Source organism: Alternaria dauci, chromosome 6 (assembly GCF_042100115.1).
Source record: "Alternaria dauci strain A2016 chromosome 6, whole genome shotgun sequence".
Classification (NCBI taxonomy): Eukaryota; Fungi; Ascomycota; class Dothideomycetes; order Pleosporales; family Pleosporaceae; genus Alternaria; species Alternaria dauci.
In genome coordinates this window covers 1,443,367-1,461,222 of record NC_091277.1, presented here as the reverse complement: position 1 = coordinate 1,461,222, position 17,856 = coordinate 1,443,367, and the positions used below count along the sequence as shown (strand labels likewise).

The following is a 17,856-nucleotide window of genomic DNA, read 5'->3' as shown; positions in this document are numbered from 1 at the left end:
ATATTTGCAAAAGCCCACATAGACGCCTCGCTGTACGTCCTACACGCCATAAAGTCCGGATGCCACCGATAACACATTAGCTAGGTATGCCCTCAACGCCCGAACAACGCACAATGATGCAGAGGTATCAGAAAGGAGAAAACAAACACCAAAACAATGACATGTGACAGAAGAGTAGATTTTCCTCATCGGCGTGGACCCATACCGCCCGTCATGCGACCACCACCAGCGTTGAGACTCTGGCGGACAATCATTTCTGCGGCCTGCGCAGCAGCGAGGCGTTCCTGTTGTGCGTTAGCGAGTTCGAATGTAGAGAGCGACGGGATGATACATACCTTCTGCCTGCTTCTGTCCTTCAGGTACCGCTCCGCCTCAGGCCTCATTCTCAGTATCCTCAAAATCATGTCGTCGTTAGGCTCCGCTTGTGCTTCCTTTCTCTTCTCCTCTTTGGCCTTTTTCATCGTACCCAGGTTCCTTGATAGCATGATGGTCTTGTGTTTCCTAGTGGGCATCCCGACGAACCCTGCCGCGCCACCGAACTGGTGACCCATAGCAGGTGGTGCTGACATGCGGTTAAGACGTTGCGATTGTTCTTGTTGTCGCCTTGCACTGGCAGCGGCCATTGATTCGGACGTGCGAATGAGATCCTCGGTAGGTTCGAAGTAGAAGAAGTTGAGGTTCTGAAGCTCATGGTACTTGGGCGATTTGAGCACGTCCATCGGCACGCCTTCGACGTTACCATCCTCGTCAACGGCATGAAAGAAATCGAACAGCATCTTCAGCCACTTGAAGACAATATCAAGCTCTTGCTGTGTCAATGGGCGCTGCTGTGACAGCTTGTCAGATAGAGGTGGTACGAGTAGTGATTCTATCGTTGCAAGGGCTTCTTTCCAAAGCCTTGTCATAACCATGATCATTGCAGCATCTGTCAATGTCTGCTTCATGATCGCAAAGTTCTCGTCGAAGTAGACGAAGAGAGGGCCCAGGGCTTCGGTGACTTCTTGCTGCGTGGGACCCTGGGCTTGAATAACCGACATTGGTCGGGCTGTTCTGAAGTTGCCCAGGTAGTTCGTTACCTTCGACGCTACTCCTTTGTTTAGCAGAGCATCAAGTGATCGGCGGGAAAGCTTATAACCAATAAAAGATGAAAGCTGTCTTTGTTAGCTCAGATCATGTGGAATGATGACAATATGCCCACCTTGTCCGTGATCTTCCGTGTCATGTCACGCTCAGTCCTCTTAAGTGTTCTGAACGACTTGCCAAAGTAGAATTGGATGTCATCCCGTTCTCCTTCCATGCTCACGCGTAATAATAGGCGACCCTGAGTATCCAAGTCAAGCCAGTATTCACGGGGCATGTAGTCGCGGAAATGTGATGGGTCGAGCTTGAGAGATGTCCGACCGACGCAGTCGTGATCGCCCATAGCGTCCCAGTCCCAAATTGTCGCAACAACATTAAGCGGTCCGTTGGTCGTAATGTCGATCGTCTCGTCCCAACGTGGGTTCAGGTTGCGGTAGATCACACGAGTTTTTGCCAAGCGCTTCTGGTACTCATCACCAAGTACAACATATGGATCGCTTAGTCCGTTCATGTCGCATGCTTTGAGGTCTTCAGCTTCGATGATCTTAATAGTGAAGACAAAGTTATTGTTTCGAGGGCGTTGCGCTGGAGGTGGCGAGTTCTTCTGGATGACCTCAGCGCAGGCATCGACGCCAATCTCGCGCTCAAGCTTATCTAATTGCTGCATCGCGTACTCAATGTTGTTGAGTTTGACAAGTGACTAAACGTATCAGCATTGACCGCGTCGTGTAGTGGATGACTTACCTCGGGATAGAACTGGAAGGGCTCAACCTTTTCCTTTTGGCTGTAGAAGTCCTTGACGGTCGACAACCACTTTTCTGATTTGGTTTGACGGGCGGCGGCTTCTTGTTCGGGTGTCAGTCGATCCATCTCTTTAGCAAACTTCTGCTCCACAAGCTCGCAGTATCTTGCGAGTGCGATGCCGATAGACTTGGAAATAGCAGTCATGAATTTGGCGTATTGGACATCGTTGTCCCAGTTCAAGGAAACAATCTGCTCGATGCTCTGGTTGAAGGATCGGAAGACATCCACGACCGATACGCTGTGACGCTCATCATCGGAAGGAATGGGATTCTGGGACTCAATCTGGAACTGGTCCGCCTTGACAGCATTATCAACCCATCCAATCAGGTTCTGATCCGTCATTTGTATCCATCGCCACACAAAATCCTGGAGCTGATCCTCGATACTGAAGGCAAACTTCTTGTTTGGCAAAGCATCGCTGTGTATGCGACGAATTTCGACCAGCTCTTTGTACAAGTCGAACCCATCCTGCACGGGTACCTCTTCTCCTTTGCTTTGCGCAACATCCATGATCCGAGCAACTAGGTCTCGCGCATCTGCAGCGTATGAAGGAAACATTTTCTCAACCAGACACATCATGGGACTAGCCCCCATGACTTCCGGGTTCTTGCGATAACGCTTCTGTATCCGCTCGCATAGCTTGACCACGGCGCGACCAAGCTCAATGACGTGGTAAAACTCCCACTCTTCTTTGGTGTCTGGGATGTGCTTGGCAAGAAGCTCTCGGTACACATCACCGGCCTTCTCCCTCAGACCCTGGCGTAGTTGCTCGGTAAATTGATCCATATCTTCTTCGGTGCCAGGGAACGTGGGATCGTCGTAAATATGTGTCTCTAGGATATACATGACTGGCCCGAGTGGAGGGGGTTTTGTATCGTACACATGCATCATCAGCTCGTACAACTCTCGCAGCAAGCACTCGTGCAAGCTTGACAGAATTTGCTGGTTGAGAGCATAGTCCTGAATCGTCCATTTGGTTCGATCAAACAAAGACTCCTGCACCGGAACGTGACTCATTCGATGCGACTTCTTATCTGTTGGCGGCGGCTCTTTGACATAATTGAAGGCAGCATCGAGCGTGTCTAGACTGATGTCCTGGTTAATGTATTTGTCTCGTATGACGTCTAAAAACAAAACGAGGCGGGAGAATTGGGGTATTCGCCATCGGAGAGCTATCTCGTTCAAGAGTTCAGCCGACTGCTTGGACAGCAGTTTGACGGACGGGTTCTCGCTGGTAGCTTCGGTCGGCTCAAGTTCAGTGTCGGCAAGGTCATATGTCAGTGCTTCATTCAGTATCGCGCGGTAGGTGGCACGTGGATCTGAAGGTATGAAGGTGTAGGATGAGGTATCATTAGGGTCGTCGTTGATGTTGAGTCCACTCATGTCCACAGGTTGGTCAATGACATACGAGGACCCATTCTCGGAAGACAAAGACCCTGGGCGCGAAGCATCTGAGTAACCCGGGTCCAGAGACGCCTTTGGCTTGAATTGTGGCACAGAGCCGGGGGAGCTCTTTGCAAGCTCTGGATTCGACTGAATAATGGCCAGTATCATCTGTGAGAGGTCTGGTACCTCTTGGTTCTTCCATGCCTCGTACGCCTCCTCGGTGTCAAAGTCGTCGCTGTTCAGCGTCTTCTTAGTCATGAGACTGAGGTGGGCTTGGTATGTCTTGAGATCCTGCAAAGCAGCCTTCTCTGTCCACACAGCTTTGTAGCGGTTGATGTCGGCCTGCACATCAGAGTATCCGACGGCGAAGATGCGCGACACGACCAAGACGAGGGGCATGTCCTTGACTTCGTAGCTGCGTGGAATTTCGACTTCGACTGTTGTGCCACCTTGCCCGCCGTTGCGCTGGTTCTCTGCCGCCAAATCTTGGTCGTGTACGAGGAGCTTCTTCTCCATGGTGGCCAGCCGATGCGCGAGTTCTGGTCGGTCCTTTTGCCAGTCATGGTCCTTGAGGGTGGAGCTGACAAGACGTAGGAACAAAGCGACGTGCCGGTCCACCATGAGCTTCCAGCCCTCGTCTCCTGGCGCCTTGCCCTTTTGCAGTTCTTTTGTGGCGTTGGAGTAGAAGATCAGGAGCAGGTCCTCGACTCTCCTGTCCTTGTCCATGTTCTTCCTGAAGGACGGGTCCTTGAATGCGTTGAGGAAGACGGCAAACGTCCGCTTGACCGTGGCATCCTGGAACTCGGGCATGCGTTCCTGGCCCATGAGCACCTTTGTGATGCGCTTGTCAAGCGCGGCCATGAAGTCGCGGGGGAAGCGCGTGCTCTTGGAGTCTCGTATGAGGGAGAAGTCCTTCATGAGGTCGTTGATGGACGTCGACGAGCGCTGGACCTGCTTGGGTGCGGCCGGAACATGCTGCACGCGCTTCTGCCGGGGCTGGAGGAGGTATGCGAGGTATGCTGCACGCAGGGCATAGAGATAGGCATCTTGGGCCGTGACGGGGCGCTTCCCACGGGCGTTGGCCGAGCTGTGTCGTCGCAGGCGGTCCTGTGCCTGGAGGCTGTTGATGCGGCGATTGCTCCCCCGGGTGCCGTCCATGGTGCAGCAGGCGGGAGGGTTCAATGGCGTGAGTGGACGAGTGTGGCCGTGGTTGGGCGCATATCACGGCGGTGGTGGTGTCGTGCACGCTTCCGGGCTGCAGCTGCCCAGCGGGACGTCCTAGCGGGGTCGTGCCTTCTCTTGCGATGTCTCCTCCACGGCGGCGACTCTGCAATTTACCCCCCAGGGCTTCTGTTTGAACGGTGCACCGAAGTTTGCTACGCTCGGCGGTAATGTTTGGGCGTCGCGTCGTGGCCGAACGGGGTTCTGGTGGCGCGGAAGATCCACCAGACTGCGTCACACGCTGTTGGTGCGCAGGGAGCCAGGCCAGGAGCCTCATATCCGTTGACTGGGGGCCCGGCCACCTTGAAACACCGCTTTAATTAGCCGCGAGTTTCTTGTTTCTTCGCGTCAGGTCAACAGCGTCTCTGCCATGGACATGGTGGTTTGACTAGCAGCCCCGCCATCATCCGCACACTGCGCAGCCCGCAGGCACACGTCAAGTATGAAGAGCCTCCGCTTCACTCTGTGCGCCACACCCTACGTTACACACACGGTATCCCCATGGCGCCTGCTACCACCGCCCTCTCCTGCTGTCCCGTGTCGCTTGCATATCATGGTGCTGCTAATTGTATGCCTTGAAGCTCGGCACTCGTCGGCCCCATTCACATGAATGGCAGGAGCAATTGCGAACCGCAGCCTGTGAACCGGACCCTGACTTTAGACTTCAGCAAGACAAGCACAGCTCAACAAATTTCACGCGCATCCATATCCCCCAGACCGACTTGTACCACTCGAGCCAATCCACTATCCCAACAGACTCATTGTCCGCACGTTAGACGATACACTTGTACACCCGCCTACATACTGCCATGCCCGAGTCACAGAGTCCCACAAACGCTGCCGACCGGCCCCGCCTCACCGAAGCTCAAAAGAAGGAGAACCACATCCGCTCCGAGCAGAAGCGACGTGAAGCCATTAGAGAAGGCTTCGACCGACTTGCATCGATAGTACCCGGCCTAGAGGGACAAGGACGCAGCGAGGCAGTCGTGCTGGGAGGCGCCATCAAGCTTATGCGCGAAAAGATTGTGGAGCGCCAACAAATCATCGCCGACGCAAAGGCAAAGGGTATTGACACGACAGGATGGGAGCTGGACAAGGAGACTATGGAGGCGTGCGCTAGACAAATGGAAAGAACGCTGGCCGAGGACAGGCAAGCTGCCAATGAGGAGGAGAACGGCAACGGGACGGAAGTGAAGAAGGAGTAGGCATACAAGTGCAAAACATGGATTAAAGTATAAGGCCAGGGGATAGTGTTGGGTCATCACTATGTTGCGGGCGAACTGTAAAGACATGGATTATCAAACAGTCTGTGTCTTCCTATGGCCTATCAAGGATCATGGCAAAGGATCGTGCCGTTCAAAACAAACGTGATGATCAAATTAGCTTTCATTGTGACAGCTTGAGATCATAGTCCATCTAGACGGATGGCATTCACCCGTGCACCTCACCAGTCTTATCGATAAGCCCAAAATTATCTTTCACATGAAAGCAGCCCCACCATCCAACATGCTAACGCCTCGCCTACCAGTCTAACCTGATTCATCCCCAGTCAAGCATCCCATCATGGCCTTCAGTTTCGGCTTCTCGGGTGACGATATAGAAGAAGATCCAAACGATGTGCAGGACCAAGGGCAGCAGCAGCAAGGAACAGCGGACAGCAGTGTGCCACCACCGATCCCAGCAAAGACACACGACCTAGACGAGTTGGTAGGTATGCGCTTTCTGTGCTTGTGCAATGCAATTACAGATGCATAACAATTCCTCAATCTAGAATGTCCAATACTTCTTCCCAGCTTGAAATGTCAGCACTACTGCTGGACACCGAACTGACATACTTCAGTTATCAACCCTCCCAGACAAGCTCTCCTACTCGACCATCAGCATACAAAGTCCCAAAGGCTTCACAGCCTGCCTTCCCCGCCGCGAGCTCTTCGACGTTCGCCTCCAACTCATGGCCGAGGACGATGGCTCCTCTCAAACGCCCCTGACAGGTCTCGATGTATGTTCAAATTTCCCGTCAAAGGAAACTCCATGACACATTCATCCAAACTAACACTAACACCAAGGACTCGGATCTCCGCCAAAACGTCTATGAAGGCGGCTACAAGACTTGGGAATGCAGTCTCGATCTCGTCCGCTACCTCTTGGACCGTGGTCCACGCAAGGACCTCGACGACCTGATGCGCGTTGGACATGTCATCGAAATGGGCTGTGGCTCTGCACTCCCTTCTCTCCTCCTATTCCAATACGCTGTGAAGAATCAACTCGGAATCTACTTCACGCTGACAGATTACAACGCCGATGTCTTGCGACTCGTCACTCTCCCCAATCTCCTCTTGACATGGGTAGGCACGCTGAGTGCTGAAGATAGTCAGGCGTTGTTCCCGGAAAGCGGAAACCCGCTATTGGGACAAGAAGAGAATGGCGAGTTGTACATCACGCCCGAGGTTCTTTCTGCTTTCAAGCGGGCGATTGGCGAGATTGGAATTACCATGACGTTTATTTCGGGATCTTGGACGCCGGTGGATAAGCTTCTGGAGATGATTCCTTCGTCGCCGGATCTCAACACGTTTATCCTTGGTTCCGAGACGATTTACTCGCCGGCTTCGCTTACGGCCTTTACGGATGCGATTGTTGCGCTCATGGGGCGGGTTAAGACGGGCAAGACTATGGTGGCGGCGAAGAGGGTTTACTTTGGGGTTGGAGGTAGTGTGGATGGATTCAGGGAGGCTTGTGCCCAGAGGGGATGTGTGGCTTACGAAATGGAGTTTGAAGGATTGGGAGATGGTAGCGATGGGGGTGTGAGAAGATGTCTGGTGGAGGTGCAGATGTACTGATTTTGCGAACACTGGTGTTTCAATAAAGCCATAAGCTATGAATGGAATGGGTATCTAGGCATATACCAGGGAGGAAGAGAAGAAGCCAAAAGACTAACAACAATCCCAAAAACGCCATCATGTCATATCCAAGCACCAGCGCAAAGGTATCCAACCCCCTCAATGTCAAAACGATCCTGCTACTTCGCCCTGACTGTGACCGTCGGTGCGGGCAGCTCCCTCCTACCTTCGGGTTCGTCTCCACCACGCATGAGCCTCTTGTACGTCTCCCTCTCTTCCCTCATCTGCTCTCCACGGCTGACCTGCAGTCTCTCAACCCCCTTTCCAATGGTATCAATGTGAAACTCTAACGAGTAACCGCTTGAATACCCCAAAATCTCCGGCGCCGCGACGCCTTCCCGCAGGTTTTCCAACTCGGCCTGGATTTCCTGCAGCTTGAGGAGCGTGTCCGTCACATGGTTGACGGCTCTCTTGCGGTACGCGTTGATATTGGAGAGTAGGTTGAGAGACTTGATGTTGGCCTTTACGTCTCCACGGTTTCCACCGAGCTTTGTCCAAAGGCTAGAAAGAAGTTCGTCTTGTCTGGACGTTATCGTCTGGTCGTCGTTTGTCGCAATTTCGTAGATGGTTCCCAGTCGCTCGTCAAGATTTTGTAGGACAAGAAGGAGCGCCTGAGCAGTCTGAATGAGACCGGTGATCTCGTCCTTGTTCTTGCTGACGTGTAGGACATACTGGTCGAAGATCTGCTGTTGGAGTGTTGGTGGTGGGGCCATGAATGCGCCTGTGAGCTGGTTCAAGACTCGACCAACAGCGCCAACGGAGGCTTCTTTCTCTGATATTCCAGATAGTACGTTCATGGTCCAGGTATTTGTTGCGATGACGCGGTCCATGGCTGCGCCTATACGGCTGTTGTAGCGAGATAGATCAAGGGAAGCCTCGTTGGCGGTTTGCATGAAGTACTCGAATTCGTTCTCCAATGCTTTGCGGCTCGGAAGACGAGAATGTTTGACGAGAATACGCAGATCGCGGATAGCCAGTTCAGAGTTCTTGATTGTGGCAGGCAACGCAGAAGTGTCTTTCGATGCATCCAAGATATCCTCAAATCTACCTTGGACGTTGATAAGCTCCTCAAAATCGGCTTGAGGACTTGTTGTGCCTGTCGTGACGCAGGCAGCGATGAGATAAGAAGAGCCGGGTATGGCACAGACAGGACCCATTACAGCATTTGAAACTGTGGAGCGTAGCATGCCGGATGCTATCTGAATACTGAAGACTAGGATGCCAACACCAAGTGCGACGCCTAGGACCGGCTTGATGAAGTGGCGCAGGGCGTAAGAAAATATGTCCAACAGATGGGCGAGAAGCGGTGCGGCGACGTTGTCCCAGAAGAGACTCACGTAATGCCATGGGCTCACCTCCTCCTGCTCTTGTGGTAACGACTGTGGAAATTCGTTGGCGGAGCCTTTCATGGGGGAAATGCCCGCTGCATGAGGCGAGTTGGATGGAGGATTTTGGGCTGCTTTCCCTGCTCGATTCCGTGGCTGGGACTTTGCGCCTGGTGACGCATCGTGTCCACTCGGCGAGTTGGCCATGGATGGCATGATGAAGGTTGGCTCGAACGCGTCTTGTCTTTGCGTCCTTTGGTCGGATTCTATTCTCTGCGACTGGCTGACTTTGGTACGGCTAGCTGGCTTTCGTACTGGTCGAATTTGGGTTCGAGCTGCAGGCGTTGATTGACTGAGGCGGTCACGCTTAGGTCTAGGCGTCACAGTTGTTTGAGGTTCTTGTATTGTTTCTTTGTCGGATCCCTCCAGTTCCACTTCACTGGCTTCGTCGCTGGCGGAGTGAATGGATCCTTCGTCGCCGGATGCGTAGTCAGCGTCACCCCAACTACTGCCCAAACTGTGTTCGAGTCGATGGGAACGTGCGCTCATGTTCCAAGTTGGACGTTGAGGTGATGGCTGCGCGGGGTCAAGGTAAGGATGCGGGTTATGTGGTAATTATAGACCTAGGCAGTAGTGTGTCTAGCGACAGTCCAAACTGTCTCATTGACTGCCCTTTGTGCAGTTGTAGGAGGCTGGGTAGACAAGTTGCCACTTCCTACGTGTGACGTGGGGCCTACCAATCAGGCTTTGAGCGCATACTACGATCCAACTCGCTGCCGAGACATTTAGCACTTTTGCCATCAGTAAAGTCTCGTGCGGATGAATAAATCTAGCACGTTACCTCTGGTGCCTGACCGCGTTCCTGACTTTGGTGTTGACTCTGTGGACGCGTCGACGTCATGTTGGAGCCCATGGACGCCAAGGCGACTAGTCCAGAAAGTGCATCCTGAACACCACGCGAAGTCGTTGCAGGTATCAGGACTTTCCGATGTCATTACGCCAGCTTTCGTTCGCGCTACGGACTGCACGACGGGCGCGACTAGAAACAGCATCGTGGCGTCGAAATGGACGTCTCTTTGTGCGGAGCTGCTCTTGCTCTGCGCCTCACCGGTTACAGCACACGGTGACTGTCTCGTCTGAAGCACCCGCCAGTGCGCAATTGAACCCTACGACCGGCACCCCACCTACGCCTCCCCTCGACCACCGAACTCTCGCGCAGACGCACAACCTCTTCATCACATCTCCCTATAGCCCTGGCTCGCCGCTCATCCTTCCCAACGGCGCCTATGTCTTCCAGAAGTTGCAGTCGTTCCTCCGAGCGCAGTATCCGCAATTTGGCTTCCAGGAAGTCATCACGCCCATAATATACAAGAAGTCGCTATGGGAGAAGTCGGGGCATTGGGAGAACTATGCCGAGGACATGTTCAGTGTGCAGGGACGAGGGACAACTGCGCAGATTCCAGAAGCAGAAGGCGCGGAGGACGGAGAGTTCGGCCTGAAGCCAATGAACTGCCCAGGCCATTGCTTGCTGTTTAGGGACGAGATCAAGAGCTATAGAGATCTGCCAGTCAGACTTGCCGACTTCAGTGCCCTACACAGGAACGAGATCTCAGGCGCCTTGACAGGCTTGACCAGGGTCCGGCGATTCCACCAGGACGACGCGCACATCTTCTGTCGGCCAGATCAGATCTTGGCCGAGATTGAGCAGACACTCAAATTTGTGGGCATGGTGTACAACACGTTCGGACTAGGTCCCTATAAGCTGCTTCTCTCTACTCGGCCCAAGGACAGCTTCATCGGCACTATCGAGGAATGGGACCGCGCAGAAGAGCAGTTGACTACGGCGCTGAACAACATCGGAAGTGAATGGGCCATCAACGAAGGAGACGGAGCATTCTACGGGCCGAAGATCGACATCATCCTAAAAGACTCGAATGGCAAGGAGCATCAGACGGCAACCATACAGCTCGACTTCCAACTTCCGCAGCGCTTCGACCTACAATATCAGGCATCGCCGGAAGAAATAGAGGCAGGGCCACAGTCATCCATGGATGCAGGTCTGGATCCCGCCCTTCGTCGCCCGGTCATCGTCCATCGTGCCATCTACGGCTCTATCGAGCGCTTCATGGCTCTGCTGATCGAACACTACGCCGGCAAATATCCGTTCTGGCTCTCCCCCCGGCCGGCCATCGTCTTGTCGCTGAACTCCGACCCCAAGGTCCTTGAACATGTCTCACGCATCCAGTCTGTCCTCTCGGGTCTCACACCATCCGACGCACCGAAAACATCTGCATCGTCACCTAAGCCACTGCCGTTGTCGACTATACACCTCCCCATAGACGTTGACACCAGCGACCGCCCGCTCGGCAAGAAGATCGCGGAAGCGAGAACAAAAAAGTACAACCATATCATCGTCGTCGGTGGTAAGGAGGTTGAGAGCGGTAGCATGAACCTCCAAATCATGAATCAGCCGAACGAGGAATCCACTATAGAGGCGTTGCAAGTCTCTCTAGGAAAGACGCTCACCGAGAAAGAGCGATCCAAGGCCACTGTGAATGTTGATCTGGATGGCGCGAGAAGATATTTCGAGAATCTAGCCAACTCATTCTTGTAATGCAGAGTCAATTCGCACTCAAAAGCTTGTCCGTCATCAATGATGTACCGTCATGATTCCGTCGCGACTCGTTTCACTGTGCACTGGTTTTCATGCGCTGGAATTGTCATCAAATTCAGTCTGGGGTATTGTGTAGAACACGCAGCCATTGTTCGTCATCCTGCAACTGAGATACCAAGTCCGGTCGAATGCTCCGTTTCGGTTCCGATATCGCCTACTTGCGCTTTCACTAATCAGCATAGACTGAACGACAACCCAGGGCGCATGTCTCGTCACTACAGTGAATCCCAACGAGACCGAGAAGCGTCATTTCTTCAAACATAGTTACGAAGGTGACAGTCATGGAGGGGCTGAAGTGGAATAGACACGCCTAGCTTGATGTAACCCGTCGGTCTCTACCTAGGTAGAGAAATGACATGTGCCCTACACGTTCTCGTGACTGCAGAACGTGCTTGCAGTACTCAGCTGACTAGATGTGATGTATAATATAAGAGCTCTCACAACTTGCCATGCAGCGGCGATCGGCTATATACCGCTTCAAGTGTTTGCAATAGTGCGAACGCGTCCTCGCCTTCACTTCCGCTTCGATACTCCACCGCCCCTTGGAATGTACTATGTCTTTCCCACACAGGAAATTATATTCAAATCTTTCATCTTTATAACTCGGCCAACGACATTTATAGTCAGGCGAACTACAACCCTGGGAGCATCACTATGAGCGACTCGACAGTACCTTGCGCATACACATGGGCCTCACCTACCATCACCAACAAGCGCGACATCGTAACGATCCAACTCGGTACCGAGAAGAACATTCGGACGTATGAACTGCATGTCGAAGCGCTCAGGATGCGTTCAGGATACTTCCATAAGTCCCTCCCTGCCTCCCCAAACGAGCAGCGCTCGACCGTCCACCTCGCGCTGTCAGTGTCCAAGCCATTCGACATCTTCGCAAACTGGCTATATAGCGGCAGACTGGACACCTTTACCGAGTTCAAGTGCGGATATCTCCACCTCTGCGAACTCTATGCATTCGCCGACTCCTTCGGCGTCCCGCTATTGCGCAACAAGATTGTCGATGTGTTCTTTAACAAGCTCATGCGCGACGCATTCTCGATACCCTGCGATATCATGAAGTACATGGAGGAGAAGCTGAGAGACTCGACACTAAGGAACATGATGCAAGACATCATGCTGAACTGCGGTGTAAAGGAGGAAATAGCCGAGTGGCAAGTAAACTTGGCGAAAGGCTTCGGGGTGAAGAGCAGTGCAGTTGGAGAGCAGGGCGGCGTTGTGCCATTCGGTAGGAGTTCGGACGTAAGAGGTTACCTGGGCGAACTGAAGGGGAAGGTATGTGAGAGATACCATGAGCATTTGGAAGGAGATGAGACTGTTGTGAGACATGAGGATGGATGGTTCTTCGACCCACCGCTGAGATAGTCCAACTCGCCTCAGAGATCGCGTCTTACATTTCGCAGGGGAGGTCAGGATGTGAGAGGAGGTCGAACACTCGGAACAGGATGCGAACGTGGAATGCGCATGTATTAGCACTTGTGTAGTGTTGGTAAATTGGGGGTTGTGGCTGGTTTACAAAGCTGGTGTTCCGCGCGCCGGCCACTTTTCTTTTTAGTGTTAGCCTGTACAAACCAAGACATGCCTTCCCCTTTTCATGAGCTCACATACCCCGAGCCGGCCATCGTCTTATCTCACCTCATCTCAGCCTATTCTTCTCCCTGATGATGATCTGCACGTACGCCTTACTCGCTTCAGATGCGGCAAATTCCGCTATGCTCTGCTCCATGTGTGGCAGGCGCGCCGCGAGCCTGCTGAAAAACGTGCTCTACGTGCTCCGCCTATAGGCACCGCAAGAATGCACCAAGCCTGGTGATGGGTATCCAGCACACCGTCTCTCGTCCAACGCTTGTAACACAACTGATGCATATACTTCTACGCTTCTGTGTCAAGCTCCCAAGTTCCTAAAAGAACGGCGACTTGCGGGTCATGCACGCTACCTTCATAACAGAAGGCTGTTGGGTATAAGTTGTAAGAAAAAAAATTCATCGTAACAACAGAACGTTCAGCGGACGTTGAAGCGTGCCTGATCTACCACGCGGCTGATTTGTACAGGCTTCTCGTTCACGACCAACATGGAGTCAGTACGTTCGCCCGAAATTGAAACTTGAGAAGGCGTCGTCTCCGGTTCAGCCGAACGCATGGTTAACCATTGGGTCACAAGCATACCGAGACAGACTGAGTTGCATGTTAGCTTTTGTCGGTCGTGCTGCAAAATGCAAGCTTACTGTCTGTTAGGCACATCAGCAGGCAGGCGTGGCTCTTCTTCGCAAAAGCCCAGCTGAGGAACAAGCTGTTGTTGCATATAGTGACCACCAAAATGAAGCCAGAGCCAACAACGTTCCGAACCAGCATGACCCGTAAGTCGCTCCGAGAAGATGTTCGCATCGAGTGGCGTGTTCTGCTCATCCAGTGTCTGAGTCCATGCCTTGGAGAGTCGGATTCCGTACAAAGGGTATCGCTAGCGAGACTTCGCATCTTGGGTGCCGCTGAGCCTAATGCTGGTCGAAGCTGCCATACGAAGATTACTGTCAAGATAGTATTGATGAGAGTATCCAGCACAATAACTGCCATTGCAGCCTGTGGCGCAATACCGATATTGCATACGCCGGTCTGATGGTTCAATTCAGCATGTGGATTGACAAACTGCCAGCCCATTATAGCGAGGAAACCACCTGTAGTCAGAATCGCTCCAACGACGTACAATCTATCTCTTATACGATCGACGAATGGGGCTCGAACGATATGGACGCGCTCCAGCAGAAAGAGGTATCTAGTTGGGCTAGGTTAGCGTGTGTATTGGGAAATGACGCCACGCGCAGAAGAACACTGACAGAGCTATCTTGTCCGCGCCGTACATGACGATGCAGACTCTTATGGCAGCATAGCACTGGCCGTCTGTTTGCAAGCCCAGTCCGGATATCTGTATAGCTGTGGCGAACAGGAAGGCTGTACAGATGAAGCCTTGCGCGAAGACGAGCACGTCAGAAACTCGAGTCTTTGGCTTCTGACCTGCCAAACGGCCAGCTCGGTACCCTGGTTGGCAGTCAGTAATTGTTTTGAAAAGTACTTATAGATGAACACTAGAGAGTGATAAGGAGATGCACCTACCCTGGGTCAGTGCAAGAACGAATGCAAACGAGATGCATACCACAACGACCAATACACGATTAGGTGGGCGTTCATCTAGATCGCTGGCTTGAGAGATGTGCCGGTTAACAAGGGTAAGTGGAGACATCGGATGCGCAGCCCCACGAGTGATGGCGACTTGCGTGAATGCCAACAGGGTCGAAAGGAAAGGAAATCGCACAATCGTTGCCAAGCTGTCTGTGGAGACACGGGGACTGTGTCAGGACATATACTGTCGGTCCACAAAGAGAGCTCAGATCAAGTGTTCATTGTCAAAACAATCTACTCGATCTATGGACATGTCGAGCGACTTATCACGGGATTGGCGCATTTCCGAGAGTGTCACCGCTGGAGCTTAGTTGCATCGGCACCAGGATCTGTGAGATGGAGATATCTCCGTAGCGTCATGTGTGGACCCCGTAGCGATCTTTCCGGCGCGCCGCGTGCGGAGACGTGGCGCCACACCTTTAGTGATTGACACCATTGGGCTCTGAAAGATCAAATTAACACGAGAGTTTTAACCGCTGTGTTTCGTACATCGGAAGTCTCTTCAGCCATGTTTCTATTGTAAAAATACCACGGTGTAGATCCTGATTCTACAAGTCTTGCAGTCGCTTTCAAATGGAAAGACTGCAGCCATCTGGCGGTCAACGGCGAAGTGTCCGGTGAGATTCAGAGGAATCCGAATCCGAATCTAGGGCTGCGAATATATTGGACGTCCGTTCGCTGCCAACCTGCATTGCTGACATTGAGGGAAACTCTCGCGACGCGTTCTTCCATTTAGCCCTTGCACATGCCCACACATGATGACGCACCGATCTTGGTGATCATTGATACCTGGCTTTGCGCTTTTCACATGCTGCGGTTCTTCTTCCGACACCGCTGCCGCCATGACAGAAGATACATAGGTACGCTACCCGATGTATCATTGTAGAAGGTTCTGAAAGCCGAGAGACTGCATTTAGATTACTTATAGAGAGCTTGAGTCTGATTCAAATTCAGATCCGGTGTCAACATGTGCACGAGGACAAGAGTGTCGGAAGCTGCGAGGAAGAATGGAGGGTCTAAAATCAGAAGTTCCCGGCTTGTCACAATCTTCCACAATACAAATTCTATGTGCTCTCGAGATTCAAGCCTTCAGAATTCTCTCGGCCAGACCTCTCTTATCCCTGCTTTCTCGATCCTTGTCCAGTTAGCTATACACATCATGACGTTTCGAGACGCTTGTGAATGATGAGCAGGTTATACACGTAGATTTACCAGTACCCTCGTAGGATTCATTTATCCACGTGCAGGTTCTGAGGAACTGACAGCACTCTTCTTGCCATCAGACATCTACCGACCTATTGCCTATCCTTACAGTGGCTTACTATACTCATGACTAGTTCAAACAGCGCAAACACTCTGATGTGGAATCACCATCCACTGCCTTGATATACCGACTATCAGTCCTGGATACGAAATCATCCGCGCCTCAGCTTTTTTGATTGATAACAAAGGCTGAAGTTTAGCACATTGCAATTCTCATAGCGGACGTAGAGGAGTTTGAGGAAAGCACTAGTCTGCGAAAATAAAGGTGGGCTAGCTATTCATGTACGAGCCGGTGTGGTAATTCAAGTTTGTCATTCGGAGAGTTCCTCGTTGTACTTATTCCAGTACCTGGCTGTATATGGCAATGCTCTGCTTCGAATGAAACTGCATACCTGCAGACTGCATGACTTTCTCCAGTTCCCATTCATCCTTTGATCGCGAGCTCAACTGAGCCTCAAATCCTTCCCCACCGTCAGCACTCGTCTTGATAATTGTCCTGGTTGGTCAGTGGTCGTTGGGCATATTGCGTATGTTGGATGATGCTAAGATATCATCAAGCCAACAAGCAGTTGTAAATGCCGAGGACAGTTCACCAGGCAGCAGAGACGTCGGCATCGACCGCCGCAGTGGTGTCGTCAGCCCAGTTGCCTGTCGACTCAGCCGGAGCATCACTCCAACCGCCAGCTGCAGCTGTCGAACCACCGGCATCGCCCCAATCTCCGCCGGCGTTCTCAGCAGGAGGTTCCGGGCATCGCTTCTCGCCGTGACCGAATTTGTTACAGTTACGGCACTTGACTCGGCTCCAGTCGCGAGGCTTTGGACACTCGCGTGACGCATGACCCTCCTCATCGCAATTGCGGCACTTCATCACACGAGGCTTGTCGCACTCCCGAGACATATGACCCTCATCTCCGCAGTTATGGCAAGCCCGGCCGCCACCACCAGCCATCGGCTTTCGTGGCTGAGTGCAGTCGGTCTTGCGATGGCTGATGAGATGTTAGTAAAGCACTCGTAAATAGTCCAAGTATATCCGACTTACCCAGTCTCACCGCAGTTGAAGCAAGCTTGACCACCAGAGCCTTGAGGACAATCGCGCTTCTGGTGACCGGTCTGACCGCAACCGTAGCAGGCACGATCGCCGCCTCCGCCTCCGCCTCCGCCAGATGGGCAGTCACGCTTCTGATGTCCAGTTTGACCGCACCCGTAGCAAGCTCGATCGCCACCGCCACCGCCACCGTTGGTGTTGAAGCTTGAGGTGTTGGTAGCAGCAAAGTCGCCAGTAGAGCCCCAGCCATCGTTGGTTGTAGTGGTAGTACCGCCGAACTCGTTGTTGGCATTTGCAAACTCATTGGTACCGCCGAACTCGTTGCTATCACCGAAGCCAGTCGCGTCGCCCCCGAAGCTACCGCCTGGGTTCTTCAACTTCTCTAGCTCTTCGCGCTCCTCAGCTTCAGCGGCACGGTGCTTCTTGGAGTTCTTGTGACTGGTCCAGTCCTTGGTGAGGATTTGGCGGTCGCAGAGTTCGCAAAGAGACATGCGAGCAACATGCTCCTTCGCCTTGGGGTAGGGATTGGCCACATGGTTCGACATAATAGCAGCCCGGCCACGAGCCATGGTGTCGCTTGTCGGAGGTGGGGGAGAGTGAATCTGGACGCTGTTTGAATTAGCACGATCCGGTAAGGTGCAGCAGATGTTGTGCATGACACTAGAAGCTGCGGTTCAAGTACAGCTTCGAGCACATGCTATGTTGCCAAAGGACTGGAACTGGTTGTGTGCTTGTGCAAATTTGCGGAGCAAACTGTCTCGACTTGGGAGGCTCACACCTTATGCACTGGAAGTGAGAGAGACTTACAATACGCAGCGTAAGAAGGAGCCACAGACAGTCGGCGTCCCTGATGGTATAATCAAACTCGTACGTCTTCGTTGGCGGTATCGTGAGGTGGGGTAGCAGACGGAAGGTGAGCGTGGAAGATCTTATAGAGGCAGGCGCGACGTAGCATGGACCCTGCACCGACAA

The 17,856-nt window shown here is 52.6% G+C and overlaps 5 protein-coding genes across 5 annotated transcripts; 3 read left to right on the top strand and 2 right to left on the bottom strand.

Annotated features, from left to right (window-relative positions):
* Nucleotides 1-185: 185 nt before the first annotated feature.
* Nucleotides 186-4,428, bottom strand: ACET3X_006822 (uncharacterized protein; the record flags this gene model as incomplete). Its single annotated transcript, XM_069452994.1, has 4 exons — nt 186-284; nt 336-1,151; nt 1,199-1,780; nt 1,825-4,428. 4 exons carry the CDS (start codon nt 4,426-4,428, stop codon nt 186-188), a joined length of 4,101 nt encoding a protein of 1,366 aa, XP_069305590.1.
* An 872-nt stretch (nt 4,429-5,300) lies between these two features.
* Nucleotides 5,301-7,328, top strand: ACET3X_006821 (uncharacterized protein; the record flags this gene model as incomplete). The annotated part of the gene is made up of 4 exons (XM_069452993.1): nt 5,301-5,692; nt 6,066-6,198; nt 6,332-6,490; nt 6,558-7,328. 4 exons carry the CDS (start codon nt 5,301-5,303, stop codon nt 7,326-7,328), a joined length of 1,455 nt encoding a protein of 484 aa, XP_069305589.1.
* A 179-nt stretch (nt 7,329-7,507) lies between these two features.
* On the bottom strand, nt 7,508-8,929 carry ACET3X_006820 (uncharacterized protein; the record flags this gene model as incomplete). Its single annotated transcript, XM_069452992.1, has 1 exon — nt 7,508-8,929. The coding sequence occupies one exon, from the start codon at nt 8,927-8,929 to the stop codon at nt 7,508-7,510; it is 1,422 nt and encodes a 473-aa protein (XP_069305588.1).
* A 772-nt stretch (nt 8,930-9,701) lies between these two features.
* ACET3X_006819 (uncharacterized protein) lies at nt 9,702-11,327 on the top strand (the record flags this gene model as incomplete). The annotated part of the gene is made up of 1 exon (XM_069452991.1): nt 9,702-11,327. The coding sequence occupies one exon, from the start codon at nt 9,702-9,704 to the stop codon at nt 11,325-11,327; it is 1,626 nt and encodes a 541-aa protein (XP_069305587.1).
* A 714-nt stretch (nt 11,328-12,041) lies between these two features.
* ACET3X_006818 (uncharacterized protein) lies at nt 12,042-12,767 on the top strand (the record flags this gene model as incomplete). The annotated part of the gene is made up of 1 exon (XM_069452990.1): nt 12,042-12,767. One exon carries the CDS (start codon nt 12,042-12,044, stop codon nt 12,765-12,767), a length of 726 nt encoding a protein of 241 aa, XP_069305586.1.
* Between the last annotated feature and the right edge of the window lie 5,089 nt (nt 12,768-17,856).